We start from the raw sequence: 23,652 nt of genomic DNA on the forward strand, positions 1-23,652 counted from the left end.
AATAAGAGAACCAAAAATGCCTTGGACAGAAAATCATTGCATAATTGTTCAAGTTCAGGGACAATTGTGAAACATATTTTACATTTGCTGCACTGAATCTGATAAACGTTATCAGGTGCTGTATATGGCCAGTTTTTAGGAACTCTCTTCTAGTGCACAGGCAGATAATGTTCAGTACATCTTGAGGAGTACGCAATGTCTGTAATTTGTTTTGCACTTAGTAAACAAAGTTGTCTTTTGTTGCATAGCCCATTATTATGCAACAAACTGTTTCATGTCTCCTGAAATAAATCTGCAAAACTCAACCTATGGCTGTAGATCATCTGAAACTGGAGAACGATACAATTCTAGTTAGAACATTAAAATCTACATGGGCAACTTTTGTTGAGGGTGGTAGGAAGACAGTACATATTTGACTGAATCCTTCCGAATGGCTTCCCTTTACTGTGGTTCTTGAAACGTTGAGAGATCCTATGTATGCTTAGCTCTGTTTGCTTCAGTCTATGCAAAGATTTCATTTAAAGATATTTCTGCCTATGCAATTACATTTAAATGCTAGACTATAGGGGTTAACACTGCTAACTTGACTACATTTTAAAACTCAGAAGGCATGCTGGGTTGGCTAAAAATTGACTGCATTCCTGAAGAGTACACCTCAGGCAAACAACAGCAGCTGCAAGGCTTGTTTCTCTAGATAGAGACAGCCTGCAAAGGACACTCAATAAAAAGTAAGAATTGAAATATGGTTTGGAACTGTGTGTTTAGTTTTCAGTTTGTTTTCAAGATCCAGTTCAGTTCTCAGATTTCGCTCATCTCAGTACATGTTTTTGTACAGGGCCTGGCTGTGAAGCTAGTCTCCAATTTCACTCTCTTCTCACCTCTGCCATGTTAATTGCTTTTTAAGTTTTGTTCAATGAAAGAAAACCATTTTAAACCTCGTAGCAAGTGCTGTCCCTTCGTCTATTCGAACGAATGAATGGACCCTACAAACGTGTAATGATGCATGCTACAGACTTCATCAGGAACACAATGGGTATTTGTTAATGAGGAAAAACTGTACAGAGTCTGGCAGCCCTCTCCAGCTTCCCTGGAGCAGGTCACCAGCTGCCTCGTCCCTACATATGTACCACATGCCTTTAGACTGTCTTCTGCCTAACAGAGAACTCCACCCCTTGGGGTGGTTATCTACTCTCAATTCCAATTGGTCTTAAGCCAGATGACCCTCTTCTGCTGTGATGCGCTTAAAGGGACAATCACCACATCTCTTCCCCTTTAACTCTTTTATATAATCTTCAATAACTAGCCCAAATTCTTACTAAACGGTATACATATGAATTTCGATGTGGTGATTGCTCATTGATAAGATCACGAGGCTAGTATTTAAACAAACGCTTTTGCTTTGCCCAGTTCCAAATATAGTCTTGCATGGAATGCTTCCATACAGACTTGTTGCTTTTCGATTTGCATGACCATTTCTGCAATCTTGCTTTGGCACATAATCTCAGTTTCTTTCTCTGTCTGAATTGCTGATTCTACTGTCATTTTCAATGTTTTTTACCTCTGCAGTTAATTTCTCATTGTCAAGCTCCCTTTCTTCAAGCTCTTATTCTCCTGATTCAGTTCCCCAATGGACTTGTTCTTATTTTCTAGTTTCTTTTATGGAGTTCATCTTATTCTCCATTGTCTCATTAAATTCTGCTTAACTTCATTTTGTAATTTTTCTTAAGTTTGCTGCAAATCATTTTATCTTGTTTTAATACCTTCTGTAATGCCTTTATTCTGCTGATTCCTCTTAATTCTATAAGGGGATTTTCTGGGGGCTTCCCTCTGGTGCCATGTATTAAGCTGAACTCAGCTAATACAAAGACTCATGAGAGACAGTATGCAGTTAAAGGCATTCCTTATTGACCAATATGCACGGGAAAGACAAAAGATTCCAACTTCTTTTGGCCGTTACAGTACATCTATAAGACAGATATACTTTTTTGAAAGTTTGTTTCTTCCACCCAACCTGTCATCCAAACTGGATGATCCAATTACCTTAATGCACATTATTTACCTTGGCCAATAGAATCTTCATTTCTACTTGTCTTATAGCAGAATTGGGAATTCATTGGTCAACTGGACCTGGAAGTTCTTAACCACCATTGCCAGCAGTAACCTTACCTATGCAAATCCGATAGGTTCAAGGATCGCCCTCACCACCTGCAAACCATGGGAATGGAGAAAGAGTCACTTCCCTCAGTCTGCTAGCTGCCCCTTATCAGTAGAAGCTGAGTACTTCTTTTCACTGCAACCAGAAGCTAAATGCCTCTATTCATTTTAAAATCTTGGTAGCTTTCAGCTGCAGGATCTCCTACTGATAATAGAGAATATATTCTTTACCTTACTGTTTCCAACGAATGTGGCCGGTCTAGTTCTGCTCATTTCCCATTATGCTTTGGGGCAGGCTGCATCTTGGCCAAAGTTTACAAGACATTTAAAAATACATTTTAAATCTACAAACTTGTTCAAAATTCTCTACCAATGATTATATATGTGTCTGTGTAGACAATACCTTCGCATGATATACATGAGGCACTTTGTGATTCCTTATGGTATATATAAGGCACACTCTAATCCCAATTCTAAACTAGTCTACTTTGTTTTAATAGTCTTCAAAATTCCAGGGGTTTACAAATTTCTAGTTTATTTTGAAGGAAAGCCACCATGTTCTTGTTGGACATATACACTTAATAAATGGAATCTTCATTTCTACTTGTCTAAACTTCAGCTAAACCTTTTGTGACTTCACTGTTGATTGTGTCTGGCTCTGACGAAGTGTTGACTTGTTTCCATTCTGCAATTCTCTTGTCCTTCATTTGGTCATTTAGTGTTTTCTGTTGCCCTCCCTCTGGGGTCTGCCTTTGCCCTTCTGAAATCTTTCAGTTTCCTCCTTCCTGGCTGTCCTACTCTCTACAAATCATCAGGCTGTCCTAGTCCCTACATGCTATCATAGATTTCCCAAAGTGCAGAAGGAGGCCACTCAACCCACTGAGCCTGCACTGACAACAATCTCACCCAGACCCTATCCCTGTAACCCCATGTATTTCTCTCTCTGCTACTGAGGGCCAATTAACCTAACATGCACATCTTTGGACTGTGGGAGGAAACCCACGCTGACACAGTATGGCTATGCAAACTCCATACAGAAATCACCCGAGGCTGGAAATGAACCCGGGTTCCTGGTGCTGTGAGGCAGAAATGCTAACCATTGTGCCACCGTGCCGCGCTTGTCTACTGCATGCCTTCTTACTGTCTTCCATCTAAGAAAGAGTGGATAGAAACCGATGGTTTCCAGCAGTTGTGTAGAGAACAAGCAGACATGGATGAAAGGTGTAAAAGACTTGAGAGGACTTTTTTTTTACACAGAGGATTATGCAGCTGTGGATCCCATTGGATTTAGTTTTTCAAAAAAGAACCATACCAACATTTAAGAATATTTTAGATAGATGGTTGAAGTATGGGCGATAACGGTATATGGGAACAGGGGAAGCATATGTGATTAGAACTACTCCTGCGGAGAATAAACCTAGACTGATTATGCTGAACAGCCTGTTTTCATGTAATTTATTTTTAATTCTGTGCAAGCATTTATGCTGTATTGACAAGTGTACCCACGTCAGCCCATCTGTCACTGAAATTATCATCTTTACCTTTGTATTCTACTGATTTGACTATTTTGGTACATTCTGATCAGTGTCTTGTCCTCCATCCTGTCATGGGTTCTACCTTTTTTAAATAAAAAATTGTTTCTGGGATGTGGGTGTTTAGGCTAGCGTTTATTGCCCATACCTAGTTGCTGTTGAGAAGCTGATGGTGAACTGCCACCTTAAACAGCTGCAGCCTCTGAGGTGTAGGCATACCCACAGTACTATTAGAGAGGGAGTTCCTTATTTCCAGTTCAGGATTGTGAGTGACTTGGAGGGGTCTCTCCAGATGGTGGTGTTCCCATCTGTCTGCTGCTCTTGTCCTTCTAGATGGCAGCAGTTGTGGGATTGGAAGGTGCTGATCAAGGAGGCTTGGTGAGTTCCTGCAGTTCATCTTGTAGATGGTAGACACTGCCACTGTATTCATATTGCTAGTCAAGTTCAGTTTTTGGTGTGGTCAGCTGACCTAATAGAAATAGGAAGGAGATGGGATTGGTGGAAGCATTTGTGGCCCAAGTGGTTATGTAATGAAAGATCTTTATTAAACCTTTACTTTGGATTTACTTTGTGAACTTGTTTTTTGTTTGTTTATTATTGCTTGTTACTGGAGGATTCTTATTGCTTGGTGCTTTTTTTTGTAAGGCTTGAAGAAGTGCTACAGTCCCAGGACACAACAATTGCAGAAAGTAAAAGCAAACTTGCGTTATTTGATAGGTATGGCCTTGGCTTTGTCACTTCCAGCCAGAAGTAAGAAGCAATGTGTTTTCTGACTGGACTGCAGATGGCGTAAATAAAGAAGAGTTACAGCTCTTGTTGCAATATCTGGATAAGTTACAAGTTTTATCAAAAAGGTGTTTTTAGAGATTTCTGAAGGGTGGATTATTTTTGACAAGATTTTTAAAAATTCATTTGTGGGACATAGCATCGCTGGCTGGCCAGCGTTTATTGCCCATCCATAGTTGCGCTTGTGAAGATGGTGATCTTGAAACGCTGCAGTCCACATGCTGTGGGTTAACATACAATGCTGTTAGGGAGGGAATTCCAGGATTTTGACCCAGCGACTGCAAAGGAACAGTGACATATTTCCAAGTCAGGATGATGAGTGGCATGGAGGGGAACATGTCCTTCTAATGGAAATGGTTTGGAAGATGCTGTCTAAGGATCTTTGGTGAATTTCTGCAGTGCATCTTGTAGATTGTGCACACTGCTGCTACAGTGTCAGTGGTGGAAGGAGTGGATATTTGTGAATGTGATTCCAATCAAGCAGGCTGCTTTGTCCTGGATGGTGTCAAGCTTCTTGAGTGTTGTTGGAGCTGCATCCATCCAGGCAAGTGGGGAGTATTCCATCACACTCTCGACTTGTGCCTTGTAGATGGTGGACAGGCTTTGGGGAGTCAGGTGATGAGTTACTTGCCGCAATATTCTTAGTCTCTGACCTGCTCTTGTAGTCACAGTGCTCATGTGCTGAATCCAGTTGAGTTTCTGGTCAATCGTAATTCCAAGGATGTTGACAGTGGAGATTCAGTGATGGTAACACCATTGAATGTCAAGGGGTGGTGATTAGAGTGTCTCTTATTAGTGATAGTCATTGCTTGGCACTTGTGTGGTGCAAATGTTACTTGCCACTTGTCATCCCAAGCCTGGATATTGTCCAAATCATGCTGCATTTGAACATGGACTGCTTCAGTATCGTGAGGAGTTGCGAATTGTGCTGAACATTTGTGCAATCATTGGTGAGCATCGCCACTTCTGACCTTATGATGGAGGGAAAGCCATTGATGAAGCAGCTGAAGATGGCTGGGCCTAGGACACTACCCTGAGGGACTCCTGCAGAGATGTCCTGGAGCTGAGATGACTGCCCCTCCACAACCACAACCATCTTCCTATGTACCAGGTGTGACTCCAACCAGCAGAGAGTTTTCTCCCTGATACCCATTGAATCCAGTTTTGCCAGGGCTCCTTGATGCCACACTCAGTTAAAAGATGAGCAAACCAGTCCGTATTGTGGAATTCAGTAAGGGCTGTAACAGACTAATTGGATTTAAATTAGAGATTCCAGATGCAGTATTGTCCTTTAAGTTGTTGGACTGTGCCTGCCTGTCTTAGATGGATTGTCTTATGATAATGATGGGAGTGCAATTTAAGGGCACAGAGCCTTCTTTGATCAAATGGTAGCATCTTTAAAAAAGTTTTTCAGGAATCAAATTTTCCCCGCCACTTTTTTCAAAGAACAAGAACAAAGAAAATTACAGCACAGGAACAGGCCCTTCAGCTCTCCAAGCCTGCACCGACCATGTTGCCCGACTGAACTAAAACCCCCTACCCTTCTGGGGACCATATCCCTCTATTCCCATCCTATTCATGTATATGTCCAGACGCCTCTTAAAACTCACTATTGTATCTACTTTCACTACCGACAGCGAGTTCCAGGCACCCACCACCCTCTGTGTAAAAAAAAAAAGTCTCCTTTAAACCTTGCCCCTCGCACCTTAAATCTATGCCTCCTAGTAATTGACTCTTCCACCCTGGGAAAAATCTTCTGACTATCACTCTGTCCATGCCCTTCATAATCTTGTAGACTTCTATCAGGTTGCCCTTCAACCTCCGTCGTTCCAGTGAGAACAAACCAAGTTTCTCCAACCTCTCATAACTAATGCCCTCCATACCAGGCAACATCCTGGTAAATCTTTTCTGTACCCTCTCCAAAGTCTCCACACCCTTCTGATAGTGTGGCAACCAAAATTGAACACTGTATTCCAAGTACGGCCTAACTAACGTTCTATAAAGCTGCAACATGACTTGCCAAGTTTTAAACTCAATGCCCCGGCCGATGAAGGCAAGCATGCTGCATGCCTTCTTGACTACCTTCTCCACCTGCATTGCCACTTTCAGTGACCTGTGTACCTGTACACCCAGATCCCTCTGCCTATCAATACTCGAGGGTTCTGCCATTTACTGTATATTTCCTATCTTTATTAGACCTTCCAAAATGTATTACCTCACATTTGTCTGGATTAAACTCCATCTGCCATCTCTCCGCCCAAGCCTCCAACCGATCTATATCCTGCTGTATCCTCTGATGGTCCTCATTGCTATCTGCAAATCCACCAACCTTTGTGTCGTCTGCAAACTTACTGATCAAACCAGTTACATTTTCCTCCAAATCATTTTTATATACATATATATTATGAACAGCAAAGGTCCCAGCACTGATCCCTGAGGAATGCCACTTGTCAGAGCCCTCCATTCAGAAACACACCCTTCCACTGCTACCCTCTCTTCTATGACCGAGCCAGTTCTGTATCTACCATACCAACTCACCTCTGATCTCATGCAACTTCGCCTTCTGCACCAGTCTGCCATAAGGGACCTTGTCAAAGGCCTTACTGAAGTCCATGTAGACAACATCCACTGCCCTACCCTCATCAATCATCTTTGTCACTTACTCGAAAAACTCGATCAAGTTTGTGAGACATGACCTCCCCTTCACAAAACCATGTTGCCTCTCGCTAATACGTCCACTTATTTCCAAGTGGGAATAAATCCTGTCTCGAAGAATCCTCTCCAATAATTTCCCTACCACTGATGTAAGGCTCACCGGCCTGTAATTACCTGGATTATTCTTGCTACCCTTCTTAAACAAAGGAACAACATTGGCTATTCTCCAATCCTCTGGGATCTTCCCTGTAGCCAGTGGGGATACAAAGATTTCTCTCAAGGCCCTAGCAATTTCCTCCCTTGCTTCTCTCAGTATTTTGGGGTATATCCCATCAGGCCCTGGGGACTTGTCTAGTTTAATATTTCTCAAGAACTCCAATACCACCTCCTTTTTGATCTCAACATGACTCAAACTATCTACACACCCTTTCCCAGATTGATTATCCACCAAGTCCTTCTTTTGGTGAATACTGACACAAAGTACTCATTTAATACCTCGCCCATTTCCTCTGGCTCATGCTTAGATTCCCTCCCCTGTCCTTGATTGGGCCAACCCTCTCCCTGGCTACCCACTTGCTCTTTATATATGTACAAAAAGCCTTGGAATTTTCCTTAATCCTGCTGGCCAATGATTTTTCGTGACCTCTTTTAGCCCTTGAAATCGGAACGCCATAGTGGAGGATTCGATAGTAGCTCAGCTACATGCTCGACCAAATGGTAGACGAAGGCCCCTATACAGAGACGGTTAAACTAATAACAGACTTGACGTTGAAACCGGCTATAGCTGGTTTGATGATGGAGGACACACATGGGAGGGAGATTTAAAAAAAAATTCAAACTGAATAAATGGTAAAGGGATGGTGAACTGCAGTTTTCAATGCGATTTCTCCATATCACTACATGGTGAATTGTCCAAAAAGAAGAAACTTGTCTTTGAAACTACACATGAAGCAAGATGTGTCAAAACCAACAGTGATGAGGACACAGACCATTAAGGCATCGTTTTGGTCTCTCAAAATTTGAACCCAATAATGAGCATACTGATGATGGACTGTTTTAAGTGTGCAGTGTTGGATAGTGGATGTACGTCAACTGTATGTGGCAAAGATTGGCTAAATTTCTATTTGGGGCCCCTTGACCAGAAAGACTGAAAGAAAGTTAAAAGAATGTGATAATTCTATCTGTTTTCGATTTGGAGATGATACTTCAACTTCTTCCAAAAGGGTGTAGAATTCCTGTAGAATTGCAGGAATCAGCCTGTTCATAAGTACTGATGTTTTTTCAAGTGACATACCTTTGTTATTAAGCAGATCTGACATGAAAACAGGCCACATGAGTATCGGTTTGAAACATGACAAAGCTGTGATATTTGGAAGATGTGTAGGTCTACATTTTATGAGGTGAGGCCATTATTGCCTTCCTTAAGTGAACCAAAAATGTCTAAACAGAGGATTCATGATGCGTTAGTGTCAACTACAGACAATAGCTTGATGGACAAAATGAAAATTATTTTGAAACTTCATAAAGAATTTGCACATCCGGCACCATAGAGACTGAAAACATTGCTTCAGAATGCAGGTGTTCTAGATAAGGGCTATATTAATCTCATAGAGCCAGCACCATAGAGACTGCAAAGCACTGCTACAGGATGCTGGTGTGCTAGATAAGGGCTATAATAATCTCATAGAGTAAATATCAGCCCGATGTGAGATTTGTACAAAATATAGAAGGACACCTCTGCGTCCAGTCGTGAGTCTACCATTGGCTTGGGATTTCAATGACGCAGTGGCTGTGGATTTGAAGATTTGGTATCTATTTACTAGACTTTGTGGACATAGCCATCCAGTTCAGCATATCTACGGTGATTTAACACAATGACAAAAAGTTAAATTATGACTTACTGGATTGTAACTTTAGTGGGATTAGGCAGAAATTGGCAGCTGTTGATTGGGAGAGGCTGTTTGAGGGTAAATCCACATCTGGCATGTGAGAGTCTTTTAAGGAACAGTTGTTAGGGCTACAGGACAGGCATGTGCCTGTAAAAAAGAAGGATAGGAAGGGTAGGATTCGAGAACCGTGGATAACCAGGGAAATTGAGGGACTGGTCAAAAAGAAAAGAGAGGCGTATGTTAGGTCCAGGCAGCTAAAAACGGAGGGAGCTCTGGAGGAGTACAAAGAAAGTAGGAAAGAACTCAAACGGGGAATTAGAAGGGCAAAAAGGGGTCACGAAATGTCCTTGGCAGACAGGATTAAGGAGAATCCCAAGGCATTTTATTCATACGTCAGGAACAAAAGGGTTGTCAGGGAAAAAATCGGACCTCTCAGGGACAAAAGTGGGGAATTATGCTTGGAGCCCAAAGAAGTAGGGGAGATCCTAAATGAATAATTTGCGTCGGTATTCACAAAGGAGAGGGATGTGTTGACTGGGAGTGTCTCGGAGGGGAGTGTTGAACCGTTGGAGAAAATCTCCATTACAAGGGAGGAAGTGTTAGGTTTGTTAGAGAATATAAAGACTGACAAATCCCCAGGGCCTGATGGAATCTATCCAAGGCTGCTCAGGGAGACGAGAGATGAAAGCGCTGGGCCTCTGACGCAAATCTTTGTCTCGTCACTGGACGCAGGTAAGGTCCCAGAGGATTGGAGGATAGCAAATGTGGTCCCGTTATTTAAGAAGGGTAGGAAGGATAACCCGGGAAATTGTAGGCTGGTGAGCTTGACGTCCGTGGTGGGGAAGTTGTTGGAGAAGATTCTTAGAGATAGGATGTATGCGCATTTAGAAAGGAATAAACTCATTAACGATAGCCAGCATGGTTTTGTGAGAGGGAGGTCATGCCTCACTAACCTGGTGGAGTTTTTTGAAGAAGTGACCAGAATGGTTGACGAGGGAAGGGCCGTGGATGTCGTCTATATGGACTTTAGTAAAGCGTTTGACAAAGTCCCACATGGTAGGCTGGTGGAAAAGGTTGGATCTCATGGGATAAAGGGGGAGGTGGCTAGATGGGTGGAGAACTGGCTTGGCCACAGAAGACAGAGGGTGGTAGTGGAAGGGTCTTTTTCCGGCTGGAGGCCTGTGACTAGTGGTGTTCCGCAGGGCTCTGTATTGGGACCTCTGCTGTTTGTGATTTATATAAACGATCTGGAAGAAGGTGTAACTGGGGTGATCAGTAAGTTTGCGGACGACACAAAATTGGCAGGACTTGCAGATAGTGAGGAGCATTGTCAGAAGCTACAGAAGGATATAGATAGGCTGGAAATTTGGGCAAAGAAATGGCAGATGGAGTTCAATCCTGATAAATGCGAAGTGATGCATTTTGGTAGAAATAATGTAGGGAGGAGCTATACGATAAATGGCAGAACCATAAAGGGTGTAAATACGCAGAGGGAGCTGGGTGTGCAAGTCCACAGGTCCTTGAAGGTGACGTCACAGGTGGAGAAGGTGGTGAAGAAGGCATATGGCATGCTTGCCTTTATAGGATGGGACATAGAGTATAAAAGTTGGGGTCTGATATTGCAGATGTATAGAACGTTGGTTCGGCCGCATTTGGAATACTGCGTCCAGTTCTGGTCGCCACACTACCAGAAGGACGTGGAGGCTTTGGAGAGAGTACAGAGGAGGTTTACCAGGATGTTGCCTGGTATGGAGGGGCTTAGTTATGAGGAGAGATTGGGTAAACTGGGGCTGTTCTCCCTGGAAAGACGGAGGATGAGGGGAGACTTAATAGAGGTTTATAAAATTATGAAAGGCATAGATAGGGTGAACGGTGGGAAGCTTTTCCCCAGGTCGGTGGTGACGTTCACGAGGGGTCATAGGTTCAAGGTGAAGGGGGGGGGGGAAGTTTAACACAGATATCAGAAGGACATATTTTACACAGAGGGTGGTGGGGGCCTGGAATGCGCTGCCAGGCAAGGTGGTGGAGGTGGACACACTGGGAACGTTTAAGACTTATCTAGACAGCCATATGAACGGAGTGGGAATGGGGGGATACAAAAGAATGGTCTAGTTTGGACCAGGGAGCGGCACGGGCTTGGAGGGCCGAAGGGCCTGTTCCTGTGCTGTATTGTTCTTTGTTCTTTCTTTGTAACAGGGTAGGGGGCACCATCTAAATTCTTGACAGACAACGGAGGTGAATTTGCGAACAACGAGTTCCAAAATATGTGTGAAGATTTAAGTATTGTGGTGCTACACACTGCAGCAGAAAGCCCATTCAGCAGTGGTCTCTGTGAACAGAATCATGCAGTAATTGATGATATGCTGCATAATATTTTGGCCGATCGACCTGGCTGTAAATTGCAGATTGCATTAGTGCGGGTGGTGCATGCAAAAAATTCATTACAAATGATTGGGGGGGCTATAGTCCGTACCAATTGGTATATGGGGGGAACTCAAAGTTTATCATCAGTAATGACGGACTTTCCTCCAGCATTGGAAAAGACAAGCATTAGCTCAATTTTTTCTGCACATCTGAATGCCATATATGCAGGGAGAAATGCCTTCATTAAGGTTGAGGTTTCAGAGTGAATATGACGAGCCCCAAGGCATTGCATAGGACTGTTGGGGGAATGTTTCAAAATGGTGGTATAGCCTACCATAAGAGAGGGCCAAAAGAGTGGAATGGGCCAGGTAAAGTGATAGGGACAGATGGCAAGGTAGTCATACTACAACACGGTAACCAGACAGTGTGAACCCGCTCTTTGAGAGTAGTGGGGATTGATTATGAATTTGGAGCATCTGGACAAGATGTAGAAATGCAAGAAGCACCTTGTACTTCACACACACTCACCTTGAGCAATTATGACGATCAGATAGCTTTGGACGAGAGGAAATCTAATTACCAGCTAAGTAACAGTGAGGCAATAGATCAAGCTGTTACTTCAAAGGTTTAGCTACCCAAAGTGTGCACAGTGGTATATATATCTGAAGGGTCAAGTGATTGGAGGAATGCCACTGTAATCGGAAGAGCAAGAAAAGCCTCAGGAAAACATAAACAATGGCTCAATGTTCAAGAATCAGACAGCTATCCTCCTCACAACTCACATTCCTACCTAGCTGTGTCATCAACAAATTTGGAGATGTTACAATTGATCCCCTCAATTAAATTGATTTAGATTGTGAATAACTGGAGCCCAAGCACTGATCCTTGTGGTATCTGACTAGTCACACAGCCTGCTAACCTGAGAATAGTCCCGTTATTCTTTCTCTAGGAGAGGGGCAAGAGGAAAATGCAAGTCTAAATGACTCTCAATCTTTGAGGGAGTGAATGCAGAGGAAGTGAGAACATGGATGTGAGCGGTGAGGGACATAATGAACTGATCCAAGATGCCTGTATTAAACAACAGAACAGAAAGGCCATGTGAAATGGCAAAATAAGGTGGTTGTCTGTGATTGGGGGCAAAAGAGTCTTGAGGAGAGAAAAGTTAAGGAACAGCAGATGCTCAGAAAATTAAGTGGAGAAAGGGCATGAGCTGAGATATAGGTTGAAATCACCAAAAATGCGAAGACTCAATACAAGCTGAAAGAAGATACCTTGAGAATATCTCGAAGAATGCAGGTTGGGTGGTGGAGAGCAGGAATTTTAAAGAGACAAAAGGCATGAAATAAAAATGAAGTGTCCAAGGAGAAGATGCCAAGGGAATAGGAAGCAAATCAATGTGAGATTTAGTTATATTCTGGGAAATGCAGCAGCCATTTGGCACAAAACAAAGTTCACAAACTTCAGAAATAAACCATTTTTTAATGCTGTTCATTAAGGCCTATACTCTCTAAACTAGTGAGCTGTTCCTAACCAAACAATTTCCTTGAAGATACAGTAAACCATCAGCCAGTTAAGGAAACAAAAATGTACACTTCTCCGTTTCCTTTTGCATGGTAGGAGATCACAATTTCTCATAATCCCTCTATACCTAAAAATTGCCTCTTTTCAACAAGAACTGAAATTTGTATTGTGTCGGTAATATATAAAAACACTCCTGGATGGAACAAAGAGGCATTAGAAGACAAAAATGGACACTATGTCAAAGGAGCAGGTATTAGGTAGCATCACTAAAGGTTTGGCTGAAGAGGTGCACTTTAAAGAGGATCTTAAAGAAGGTGAAGAAATTGAGTTTTTTAGAAAGAAAATTACAGAACGACTGGTCTAGACAGCTGACTGCAAGGTTACGTGTGGTGTAATGAAGGGAGGGAAATTGTAAGGAGAATTAAAATGTTTCAGGCTTTTTTGGGCAGCAGAAGTGTATTAAACATGAGACTTTAGGAGATCGGGAGCCAATGTAAATAGTAAGGATGGACAGGGATGATGGATTGGTGGGGCTGTTTATCCGGCAGTAAGAATCCTCCAGTAGCAAGCAATAATAAACAAAAAAAATTTTACAAAGTAAATCCAAAGTCAAGGTTTAATAAAGATCCTTCATTACACAACCACTTGGGCCATGCGCTGGGCCACAAATGCTTCCCCCAATCATGATCTGCTGGTTAGCTGACCACCACAGCATGTTGCCATTGGTTACATTTTAACAGATTCCCTTTTCTTCAAATTAATTTTAGATAACCATCCTCCAGTATTCGCAACAATTTTCTGCTACCTGCACCCCTTTTAGTAAAACAATCAGATAATTGGGGATTTGCACCAACCCAATTTAGCTCTGAAACCTCCTTGTTTGTTTAATGGTAGCCAAATCAATTCTCAGTCACTTTTCTGTTACACTTTTTGTAATGAACATTGTCCACACAGCACTCAATTGGTGCCATCTTTCCCGACATTGCCTTAAAAAATAATTCTGTTAATGTGTCAGACAGTATATCCTCATATCTACTGCATCTACTAATGCTCAGGTTTCAGCCACCAATGTACTTTTGACCACTTTTTTTGCTTCCCAGTCTAAGAGGCAACATTTTCCTCCTTACCCACCAAGATTATTATAAAACCGGCACTGCTTGAATGTCCATCCAAACACAACTAACTTCAAGTCTCCTGGTTCTCCCACTGACAGGAATTTAATTACACATTCCTCTAGTTTCAGCTTTTTAAAAGTTTTTTTTGCCTGCAAGATCTCTTGGATTCCTCGATCTGTATTCCTCTACTCCCTCCCTATTCATGTACCCATCTATATGCCTCTTCAATGTTGCTAATGTGCCTGCTTCCACCACCTCCTCTGGCAGTGGTTCCAGGCACCGCACCCACCATTCTCTGCGTGAAAAACTTCCCCTGCACTTCTCCCTTAAACTTTCCCCCTCTCGCCTTGAACCTGTGCCCCCTTGTAATTGACACTTTCACCCTGGGATAAAACCTCTGACTATCCACCCTGCCTATACCTCTCATAATTTTGTAGACCTCTATCAGGTCTCCCCTTAGCCTCTGTCTTTCCAGTGAAAACAATCCTAATTTATTCAACCTCTCCTCATAGCCAATGCCTTCAAGACCAGGCAACATCTTGATGAACCTTCTTTGCACTCTCCAAAGTTTCCACATCCTTCTCGTAGTGTGGCGACCAGAACTGGGCGCAGTATTCCAAATGCGGCGAACCAACGTTCTATACAACTGCAACATCAGACCCCAACTTTTATACTCTATGCCCCGTCCTATAAAGGCAAGCATGCCATATGCCTTATTCACTACCTTCTCCACCTGTGACGTCACCTTCAAGGACCTGTGGACTTGCACACCCAGGTCCCTCTGCGTATCTACACCCTTTATGGTTCTACCATTTATCGTATAGCTCCCCCCTACGTTAGTTCTACCAAAATGCATCACTTCGCATTTATCTGGATTGAACTCCATCTGCCATTTCTTTGCCCAAATTCCAATTTATGTTGATGAGTCAAGGATGAAGCCTCAAATTTAAAATTATTATGGAGCTTGCTTTAATCTTGGAGTTGGAATTCTTTGCTGCTGAGAGTACATCTGCCCAAGAATGGAAAACAGTGGATAGATTCAAGGCAGAACTGGTTTGCAGTGTATTTTTCCAATCTGCTTCGCTGATCTTTTGCAATTCAGCTTTAAACCCAAGTTTGATTTCAGTGTAGTTTGCAGTCTGTGTTTTATCAAACTTTCATATATAGATTTTCCATACTTACTAAACTTATTATTAAACTTTTATCCTATCCTTTCAGCTCCTCCATCATTTCTATTCATGTTGTTGCAATCACTTTTACCTGAACGCACGAGGAAAAACTTTATTTTTTTTCTTGGTCTCCAGATGATGAAATTTGCCTGGGATAACTACAGACGATATGCATGGGGAACAAATGAACTCAAACCATTGTCGAAGAGTGGACATGCAAGTGGCTTGTTTGGTGAGTGGTTTGCCAAAACAATTAGTCTTTACACACACAAGTTTTATTGAACAGGGGTATTGTCTTAACACAGTTGGTATATCTTTATTAAGAGAAAATTACAGTCAACCTTCAGGTAAATCAGGTTTAGAGGTAGAGACTAATGGAGGGGTAATAATGTGATGGGGATAGGTATAATGATCTCAGTGTAAATGGGGGTGGGGGGAGGGGAAGAGTGGACTGGCGAGTAGCATGTAATGGAACTCAGTGGTACAGCGAGTAGGTGTACGATGATAAATGGATAGTGTGCGATGTTGAGGAGATAATGAAAACAATGGTCAGGGGGTGGTTGGGGACAGTGGGTGGGATCTAGAATTAAAGTTAGGACTGTAGACTGATAACTATATTTCTTAAATTACAAAGAAACCCAGTCTATGCCTTTGACCAATTTGAGTAATGTTTGTTAGAGAAGTTCAACCCTCGGGTCTCGCCTCGCAAAGCCCTGTTAGAATAAAAACATCTTTTTTTTTCAACTTGTTTTAGCAGTTTTAGTCACTGCGCTGCCATTAGTTCTTCAGCCGGTGAAACACCTTTGTTTCTTGGACCTTAGTTTCTAAAAGTGGACCCACCTCAGTCATAGGGTCTCCTGCTTTCTCCTTGGTTTCAGCAGATTAACATAACAGTTCTGCTTCTTCCATTGTCTTGTAAGTTGATTACCGTTATAACTTACAGGTCTTTCTCATTCCATAATTTTGTTTAGGTCCTGTCCATTGAGCTGCCAGGCATTGCAATCAGAAGCAAAACCCACTTGTCCTGATGCAATGCCCCTCTCTATCCTGCTTGTTATAGTATAGACTTTACTTTGCTTGGGCCTTTTTCAAGTGTTCCCACATTATAGGAGTGACTGCTTCTACCTTCTCCCTTATTTTCAGGATGTGTTCCAGCACATTCCGAGAGGGCTATTGAGTTCCTCCCATTCTTCCCTAATAACATCTGGAAGACCAGGGAGTTGTCTCCCATAAAGAAGCTTGAAAGATGAAAACCCCAGAGGCCTGAGGAAGTTTCTGAATTGCAAACATTACGTACGGTAACAAGACATCCTTGTTCGTGCCATCCCTGTCTAATATTTTTAAACATACTTTTCAAAGTTTTATTGAAACGCTCTACCACTCCATCCGTCTGGGGATGAGGTATCGAGGTTTGTGGAGCTTTATAACAGTGCACAAATGTCTCGCATTTGTCTGAATTCCCTGACCTATGAAAATCTCCGAAGAATTCTTATCCTGGAAAAAACCCTTACTAATACATTGGCAAAAGTTTTTTGATGCCATATTAAGTGAGGGAATAGCCTCTGGATGTCAGATCACATAATCAACTATCAGGAAAATAAATTTGTATACACTTAGCAGACCCAGAGATCAAACCAGGCCGATAGCAATTTTCCCAAATGGTCGATGGTTAGAAGGATTACAGGAGTGCAGAGATGAGGTTTAAGTCTCAACAATTAACATTTGGAACAGGAATAAAAATACAATCGAACTTCTTTATAAATCCCTGGTCAATAATTTGTAAGATTTTCTCTTTCTCCTATTCAACAAATGTTTATTGAGAAGGTTTTGAAATGGGTAGTTGTTCTACTTCTATCTGGTCATGTATATTATATATTTATTGTTACAGCATTACCTGGCCCCCGTCATTTTGCCTTCTACTGGTTGTATATAACCTGATACTACTACACTTGTGGTATCGGTTTATATATTTGTTTGTTTCTATTTGAAATTTGTCATATTCGTGAAACTTCTCCCTGTGTCTGACAGATGCTGTACTAGAGGTCAACAGCTCGTCAGGTTAAGCAATTTTAATTTTGCCACCAGAGATTACACTGCGATACGAACATACAAATTAGGAGCAAGAATAGACTATTCAGCCCTTTGAGCCTGCTCTACCATTTTATAAGATCACGGCTGATCTGATTTGTGGCCACAGCTCTACAGTACTTTCCTGTGTACCTTGTAACCTTTGACTTCTTTGTCAATCAAAAATCTATCTAACTCGGCTGTAAAATTATTCAATAACTGCTGTCTGGGGAAGAGATTTCTACAGACTAAAGACCTGCAAGTAGGCAACCTCTTTATTTTTAAACTGTATCCCCTAATTCTATTCTTTCCACATGTCCCTGTCAAGTCCCCTCCGGATCTTTTATGTTTTAATTAGATCACTTCCCATTTTTCTGAACACTAACGGATACAGGCCCAACCTTTCCTCATAAGATAACCTCCTCACCCTAGGAATTAGTCAAGTGACCAAATTGCTTCTAATGCAATTATGTCCTCCTTTACAGCTTCCTCTTGCACTTCAGATTTCCCCACGCCCCTCCCAATGTCATCATCCAGGTTCATCAGACTGGATTGCCACCGTAGGGTCTTGGAGGAGTTGCCTCCTCAATTTTGAGCTAGTTCCTCCACCACAAGATGTTGCTGTACTATGGTCACCATCCTCATGAGTGCCTGCAGGCTCTCTTTGTCCGACTCATCTCCTGATGTTCAGGTGTTAGAGTTCAGAGGGCTGGTCAATGATTATCAGTTCCACCATCTTCACTGCGTGATGTGTCATTGACTGTAGCTATCTATGATTGTGGGCATTTCCCCAATTTACAAGCTGAGTCTTGAGACCATCAATGTCTCTCTTTGGGTTTATTCAAGTCTGTCCAAGAGTTTTTCCCTAGGTGTTTGATATCAGCTATCGGTTCTAAGTCAAAGTTTGTCTTCAGGACATCTCCTAATAAAAAGGAACAACAATCCATGCCGATGTTTTTCTTTTTTGGGCCACTTTCATGCTCTCTACGTCTTTTGAAGACCAGAATGTTCAACTGCTGTCATTGCTGTCTTGTGTCACACTTCGCAATACCAAACTAAGCCAGAGAAGTTGTGGTTCTTGGGCTGAACCAATACGAGCCTTTGCATCAAATGCTGGATGTCCACCTCCGTTCTTTTCGCTGTCATCTTGCTCATCTGATTTGTTTCTTGCTGAATTTCTGGTTGTGCCATGAAGGCAACTCTTAGCCTTTCTCAGAGTGCCACAGGTCCACTTCTGACACAACATGTAGCAATCTAAGCAGGCCTAGGACCCAGTAGTCAAATAGACATGTAGACAAGAGCTTATTGTTCAAAACAAACGAGGTCTATTCACCGATGATTGATAGTTATTTCTTCGATTGTAGAGATAAACATAGCAGTAATAGTGATTACCTTCCAGCATTCACTTTCTTCATGGTTTTTCCCTCTCCAACCTTTCCTGAAGTGAACCATTCTTTTCATTAATTGAGAGACGTCTTAAAGCAGTACCATGTTGTCTTGATTATTCATTTTATAAAATTTTAAAAAACTTTACCTCTACATTGGATGTAGTGCTCTCAAAAGCCTCCAGCATTTCCTGGCAATGGAAAGCTGCTAGTCGCCAGTCTCCGTTTATCCGGCAGCTTCCCCCTGGTCCTGAATCCTGGGGAAGATCCAGCACTGGCTCGTTAAGTGTTCCATTGTATGAAGTATGTTCTTCCCTGTTGACCAGATTTTTAAGGTCATTGCTGAGATCATAGTTATCAAAAACTTCAGAAAGGATGTCAAGGCCTTACTGATGCTGCAGACAAGACTTACTTAGAATGATACCAGAGATGCATCCCAGGGTACTAAAAGAGATGACGGGAGAAATAGCAAATGCACTAGTGGTAATTTACCAAAATTCGCTGGACTCTGGGGTGGTTCCCGCAGATTGGAAAACAGCAAATGTGACGCCACTGCTTAAAAAAGGAGGTAGACAAAAGGCAGGTAACTATAGGCCGGTTAGTTTAACTTCTGTAGTAGGGAAAATACTTGAATCTATCATCAAGGAAGAAATAGCGAGACATTTGGATATAAATTGTCCCATTGGTAAGATGCAGCGTGGGTTCATGAAGGGCAGGTCATGTTTGACTAATTTGGTGGAATTCTTTGAGAACATTGCATGTGGGTGGACAATGGGGAACCTGTGGAACTGGTGTATCTGGAATTCCGGAAGGCATTTGACAAGGTGCCGCACCAAAGACTGCTACATAAGATAAAGGTGCACAGTGTTACGGGTAATGTATTAGCATGGATAGAGGATTGGTTAACTAACAGAAAGCAAAAAGTGGGGATAAATGGGTGTTTTTCTGGTTGGCGATCAGTGACTAGTGGTGTGCCTCAGGGATCAGTGTTGGGACTGCAATTGTTTACGATTTACATTGATGATTTGGAGTTGGGGACCAAGTGTAGTGTGTCAAAATTCACAGATGACACTAAGATGGGTGGAAGAACAAAGTGTGCAGAGGACGCTGAAAGTCTGCAAAGGGATATAGATAATCTAATTGAGTGGGCGAGGGTTTGGCAGATGGAATATAATTTTTGTAAATGTGAGGTCATTCATTTTGGTAGGAATAACAGCAAAATGGACTATTATTTAAATAGTAAAAAATTGCAGCATGCTGCTGTGCAAAGGGACCTGGGTGTCCTTGTGCAGGAATCTCAACGAGCTGGTTTGCAGGTGCAGCAGTTAATTAAGAAGGCAAATGGAATTTTGTCCTTCATTGCTCGAGGGATGGAGTTTAAAAACAGCGAGGTTGTGCTGCAGCTGTATAAGGTGCTGGTGAGGCCACACCTGGAGTACTGTGTACAGTTTTGGTCTCCTTACTTGAGAAAGGATATACTGGCACTGGAGGGGGTGCAGAGGAGATTCACTAGGTTGATTCCGGAGTTGAGAGGGTTGGCTTATGAGGAGAGATTGAGTAGACTGGGGCTATACACATTGGAATTCAGAAGAATGAGGGGAGATCTTATAGAAACATACAAAATTATGAAGAGAATAGATAAGATAGAAGCAAGGAAGTTGTTTCCACTGGCAAGTGAAACAAGAACTAGGAGGAATAGCTTCAAAATAAGGGGAAGCAGATTTAGGACTGAGTTGAGGAGGAACTTCTTCACACAAAGGGTTGTGAATCTGTGGAATTCCCGGCCCAGTGAAGCAGTTGAGGCTACCTCATTGAATGTTTTTAAGGCAAGGATAGATAAATTTTTGAACAGTAAAGGAATTAAGGGTTATGGTGAGCAGACGGGTAAGTGGAGCTGAGTCCTCAAAAAATGATCTTATTGAATGGTGGAGCAGGCTCGAGAGGCCAGATGGCCTACTCTTGCTCCTAGTTTTTATGTTCTTGATAAGGGCACAATTATATTGCTGTACCAGACAATATAACTAGACAACTGGGATTGTTTGCTTTGGAGCAGAGAAGGCTATAGGGAGATTTAATGGAGGAGCCCTAAATCATGAAAGGATTTGATAAAATAAATAAGGTGAAACAGTGCTAGTGGGTGAAGGATTGTAACAGGTTTATGGCAATTGACAGAGCAGCTGTAAGTGAAATGATGAGGGTATTTTTTAACATAGGTTATGATGAGGAACACAGCCTAAACAAAATATTGAAGACATGATTAATATAAACTTTCAGATGGTAATTGAACATATAATCCAAGTTCAGAAGAGGACTATTGGAAGAGAGTCAGAATAAGGCATCATGGGCCAAAATGGCCTTCTGCTTTAAGATGGTACGGATGAAATACAGTCATGGCATACATTAACGTATTGTTCTGTTTCACCCCCCCAAGCCGTAGTCAATGTAATATAGGGAGTATGTAGAATAATCTTTGCTGTCTAAGTAACTGGGGCAAATATTTCATTCAAGACTGCTGAAATCTGAAATATACTTCAAATGGAGCGAAGAACACTGCAGTTGGAATTTGTGATGTGAATAATAATGAGGCTATCAGCTATCTCCGTTATAATAGAGGAAATCTGATAGTCACTGCTGCAAAATATATGCGCAGCCAGATGAAGTCCAGAAGTTCCTGTGAGAGATACTCTGCCCTTTATAGGATGCACAATTCCAGTCCTCCCCAATAGACTCAGCACTAAAGTGACTACAATGATGTAAACTTGCTGTATTTTCCCACTACAACAGAATGGAGGATGCTGGAAAAATTCAGCATGTCTGCTGGATTCTATGTGGAGGGAAACAGAATTCTGTCTGCCTCCTAATAGATGCTGATAGACCTGCTGAGTTTTCCTGTATCATCTTGTTTCAGATTCCAGCATCTGCAGTATTTTGCTTATTTTAGTATTTTCCCACTAGATCTGTACTAAAAATCACTGAGAAGGTTATGGCTGATGCATTTGATAATGAGCATTTAAACAGTGTGACAAGCCTTGATTATTCATGGCCCTGAAAAATCAAGTTTGCAAGTGTGGAGGCTTATTTCCTCAGAAATAAATATACAATACATTTTTAAAAACGTTTTGTATAGAGCTGATAACAATATTGTCCAGAGTTTGTGATGAGAATAATGGTGAGTATGTTGGATCTCTTACTATAATGGAAGAAATCTTGCAGAAATGTCTGGAGATTTTTAAAACTCCTGTCTGTTTCTTTTATCTTGCTTTTTATGCATAATTTAAATCTAATTTATATTTCCTGCTATAACTTTCTGATTTTGATACCTTCGGCTGGGTTTTGGCTATCGAGGTGGGTTTCTAGTGGAACTGAACTCAACCCACACTGAAATGAAGGGCCCAGACAGGTGCAAAGGAGGGGAGGAGGCGGAATTAAATCATGCGTGCCGACTTCAGACGCAGCATGGAGTTGGCCACGGGGGTGAGCAAATGCCCAGGCAGGCTGGTTAGACTTCATCCCAGTTATTTTAAAAGCTGATAGGCCCTCTAGCCACTTTCCACGGTTCTACTATCCTCATGTCCCCTCCATAACACTCATGGCCCTTCCATACTCTCCTACCACCTCTATGCTCGCTAACCTAGTATGCACCCTGTATGGAACCAATAAGCCATATAGTAACAATGGCAACTTTGAATTCCTGATGATGGAAAAAAAACACCCATTCAGAAAACTGCTTTGAAAAGAACGACTGCTCTTGCAACCCTGCAAATGTATCAATCAGACAGAGAGCCATTTATAGTTACAAAAACAAGCTTTCCCTCATTTAACACCACTGATACTTGTCCAAATAAACAGAGATATTGATAAAGCAGAACAAAGAAAAAATAACTTATTATGGCCTCATTAAGATGTCAGTCAAACAAAGTAACACTCCACTTGCACATGCTAAAACAGAACTCCAGTTAAGCTCATTCATTTCTGAGTCTTGGAACTCAGCCAGGCATTCATAATGAGGTCAGCTGGGAACGGTATTAACAGAGACAGATGGAATGATATCTGTTTTTTCAAATGGGTGTGCAGGTACCATGCAGTTCATGGAAGGGGCATGGGTAAAATATTTAAAATTGCTTTTCAAAAGATTCCCTAATCCAGACAATGGCACAATACTCTTCTTGGGATCTGTGAACAATGAGCCATCCAGAAGCTGGCAAGACTCCATTAAAAATTGCAGTCTGAGGGGTTATGAGATGCCTTTTCCTGCAATGGAGTCAGCCAGCATGTGAGTGCATGCTCACCACCCATGCCCTTCTCTGGTGCTAATGAAACCTCATGCATATCTTTCATATTTTTTGTGGTCTTGGCTGTATTTTGACACAGGTGGAGGTAATATAATCTGGGCCTTTATGTGGCTCATTGAGTATTCTTCAGTCCAGTTGAAAATTCTTTTGTTGCTTGTCCTGTTGACATATGATCCCATGTCAGAGACAGCACATAGGAAAAGACGGTGAATTAGAGGAAATCTCTGCTGACAAATGTGCAAATCTCACCTTCCTAACTTGGAAATATATCACCATTCGTTCACTGTTGCTGGGTCAAAATCTGGAACTCCCTCTCTAACAGCACTCTGGATGTACTTACTCCACATGGACCGCAGCAGTTCAAGAAGACACTTCACCACAAGCTTCAAGGGCAATTGGGGATGGATGATAAACCCAGGCTTGGCCAATCCCATGAATTAATAATAAGAAAGGTCTTGTGTGTAGACAAGGTGTGCACATATGAACTCCAGCGTACGTACTCCAAACAAACAGAAAATTAGGAACAGGAAAATTCCAATAAGTTCATCATTCTGCACAGTCCTATTACTTTGGATATTGCTCTCAGCAGTGAACAAATGACGTTGCTGTTCACTTGTGTGTTGGAGGCATTATCACAGCAGAGACTAATATGCCAACCAACATTCACACACTTATCTGATTTTGAATCCTGGTGCTATTTCCCCTTAACTTGGGGCTGTAAGA

At 41.9% G+C, this 23,652-nt stretch overlaps 1 protein-coding gene across 1 annotated transcript in view; it reads left to right on the forward strand.

Annotated features, from left to right (window-relative positions):
• Positions 1 to 23,652, forward strand: part of LOC144509355 (mannosyl-oligosaccharide 1,2-alpha-mannosidase IA-like) — a 126,045-nt gene that overhangs the window by 19,887 nt on the left and 82,506 nt on the right. The window contains exon 2 of the mRNA XM_078238062.1: positions 15,321 to 15,417. Within this exon, the coding sequence (XP_078094188.1) occupies positions 15,321 to 15,417 (97 nt within the window). The remainder of the gene's footprint in view (positions 1 to 15,320; positions 15,418 to 23,652) is intronic.

Source organism: Mustelus asterias, chromosome 21 (genome assembly GCF_964213995.1).
Source record: "Mustelus asterias chromosome 21, sMusAst1.hap1.1, whole genome shotgun sequence".
NCBI lineage: Eukaryota > Metazoa > Chordata > Chondrichthyes > Carcharhiniformes > Triakidae > Mustelus > Mustelus asterias.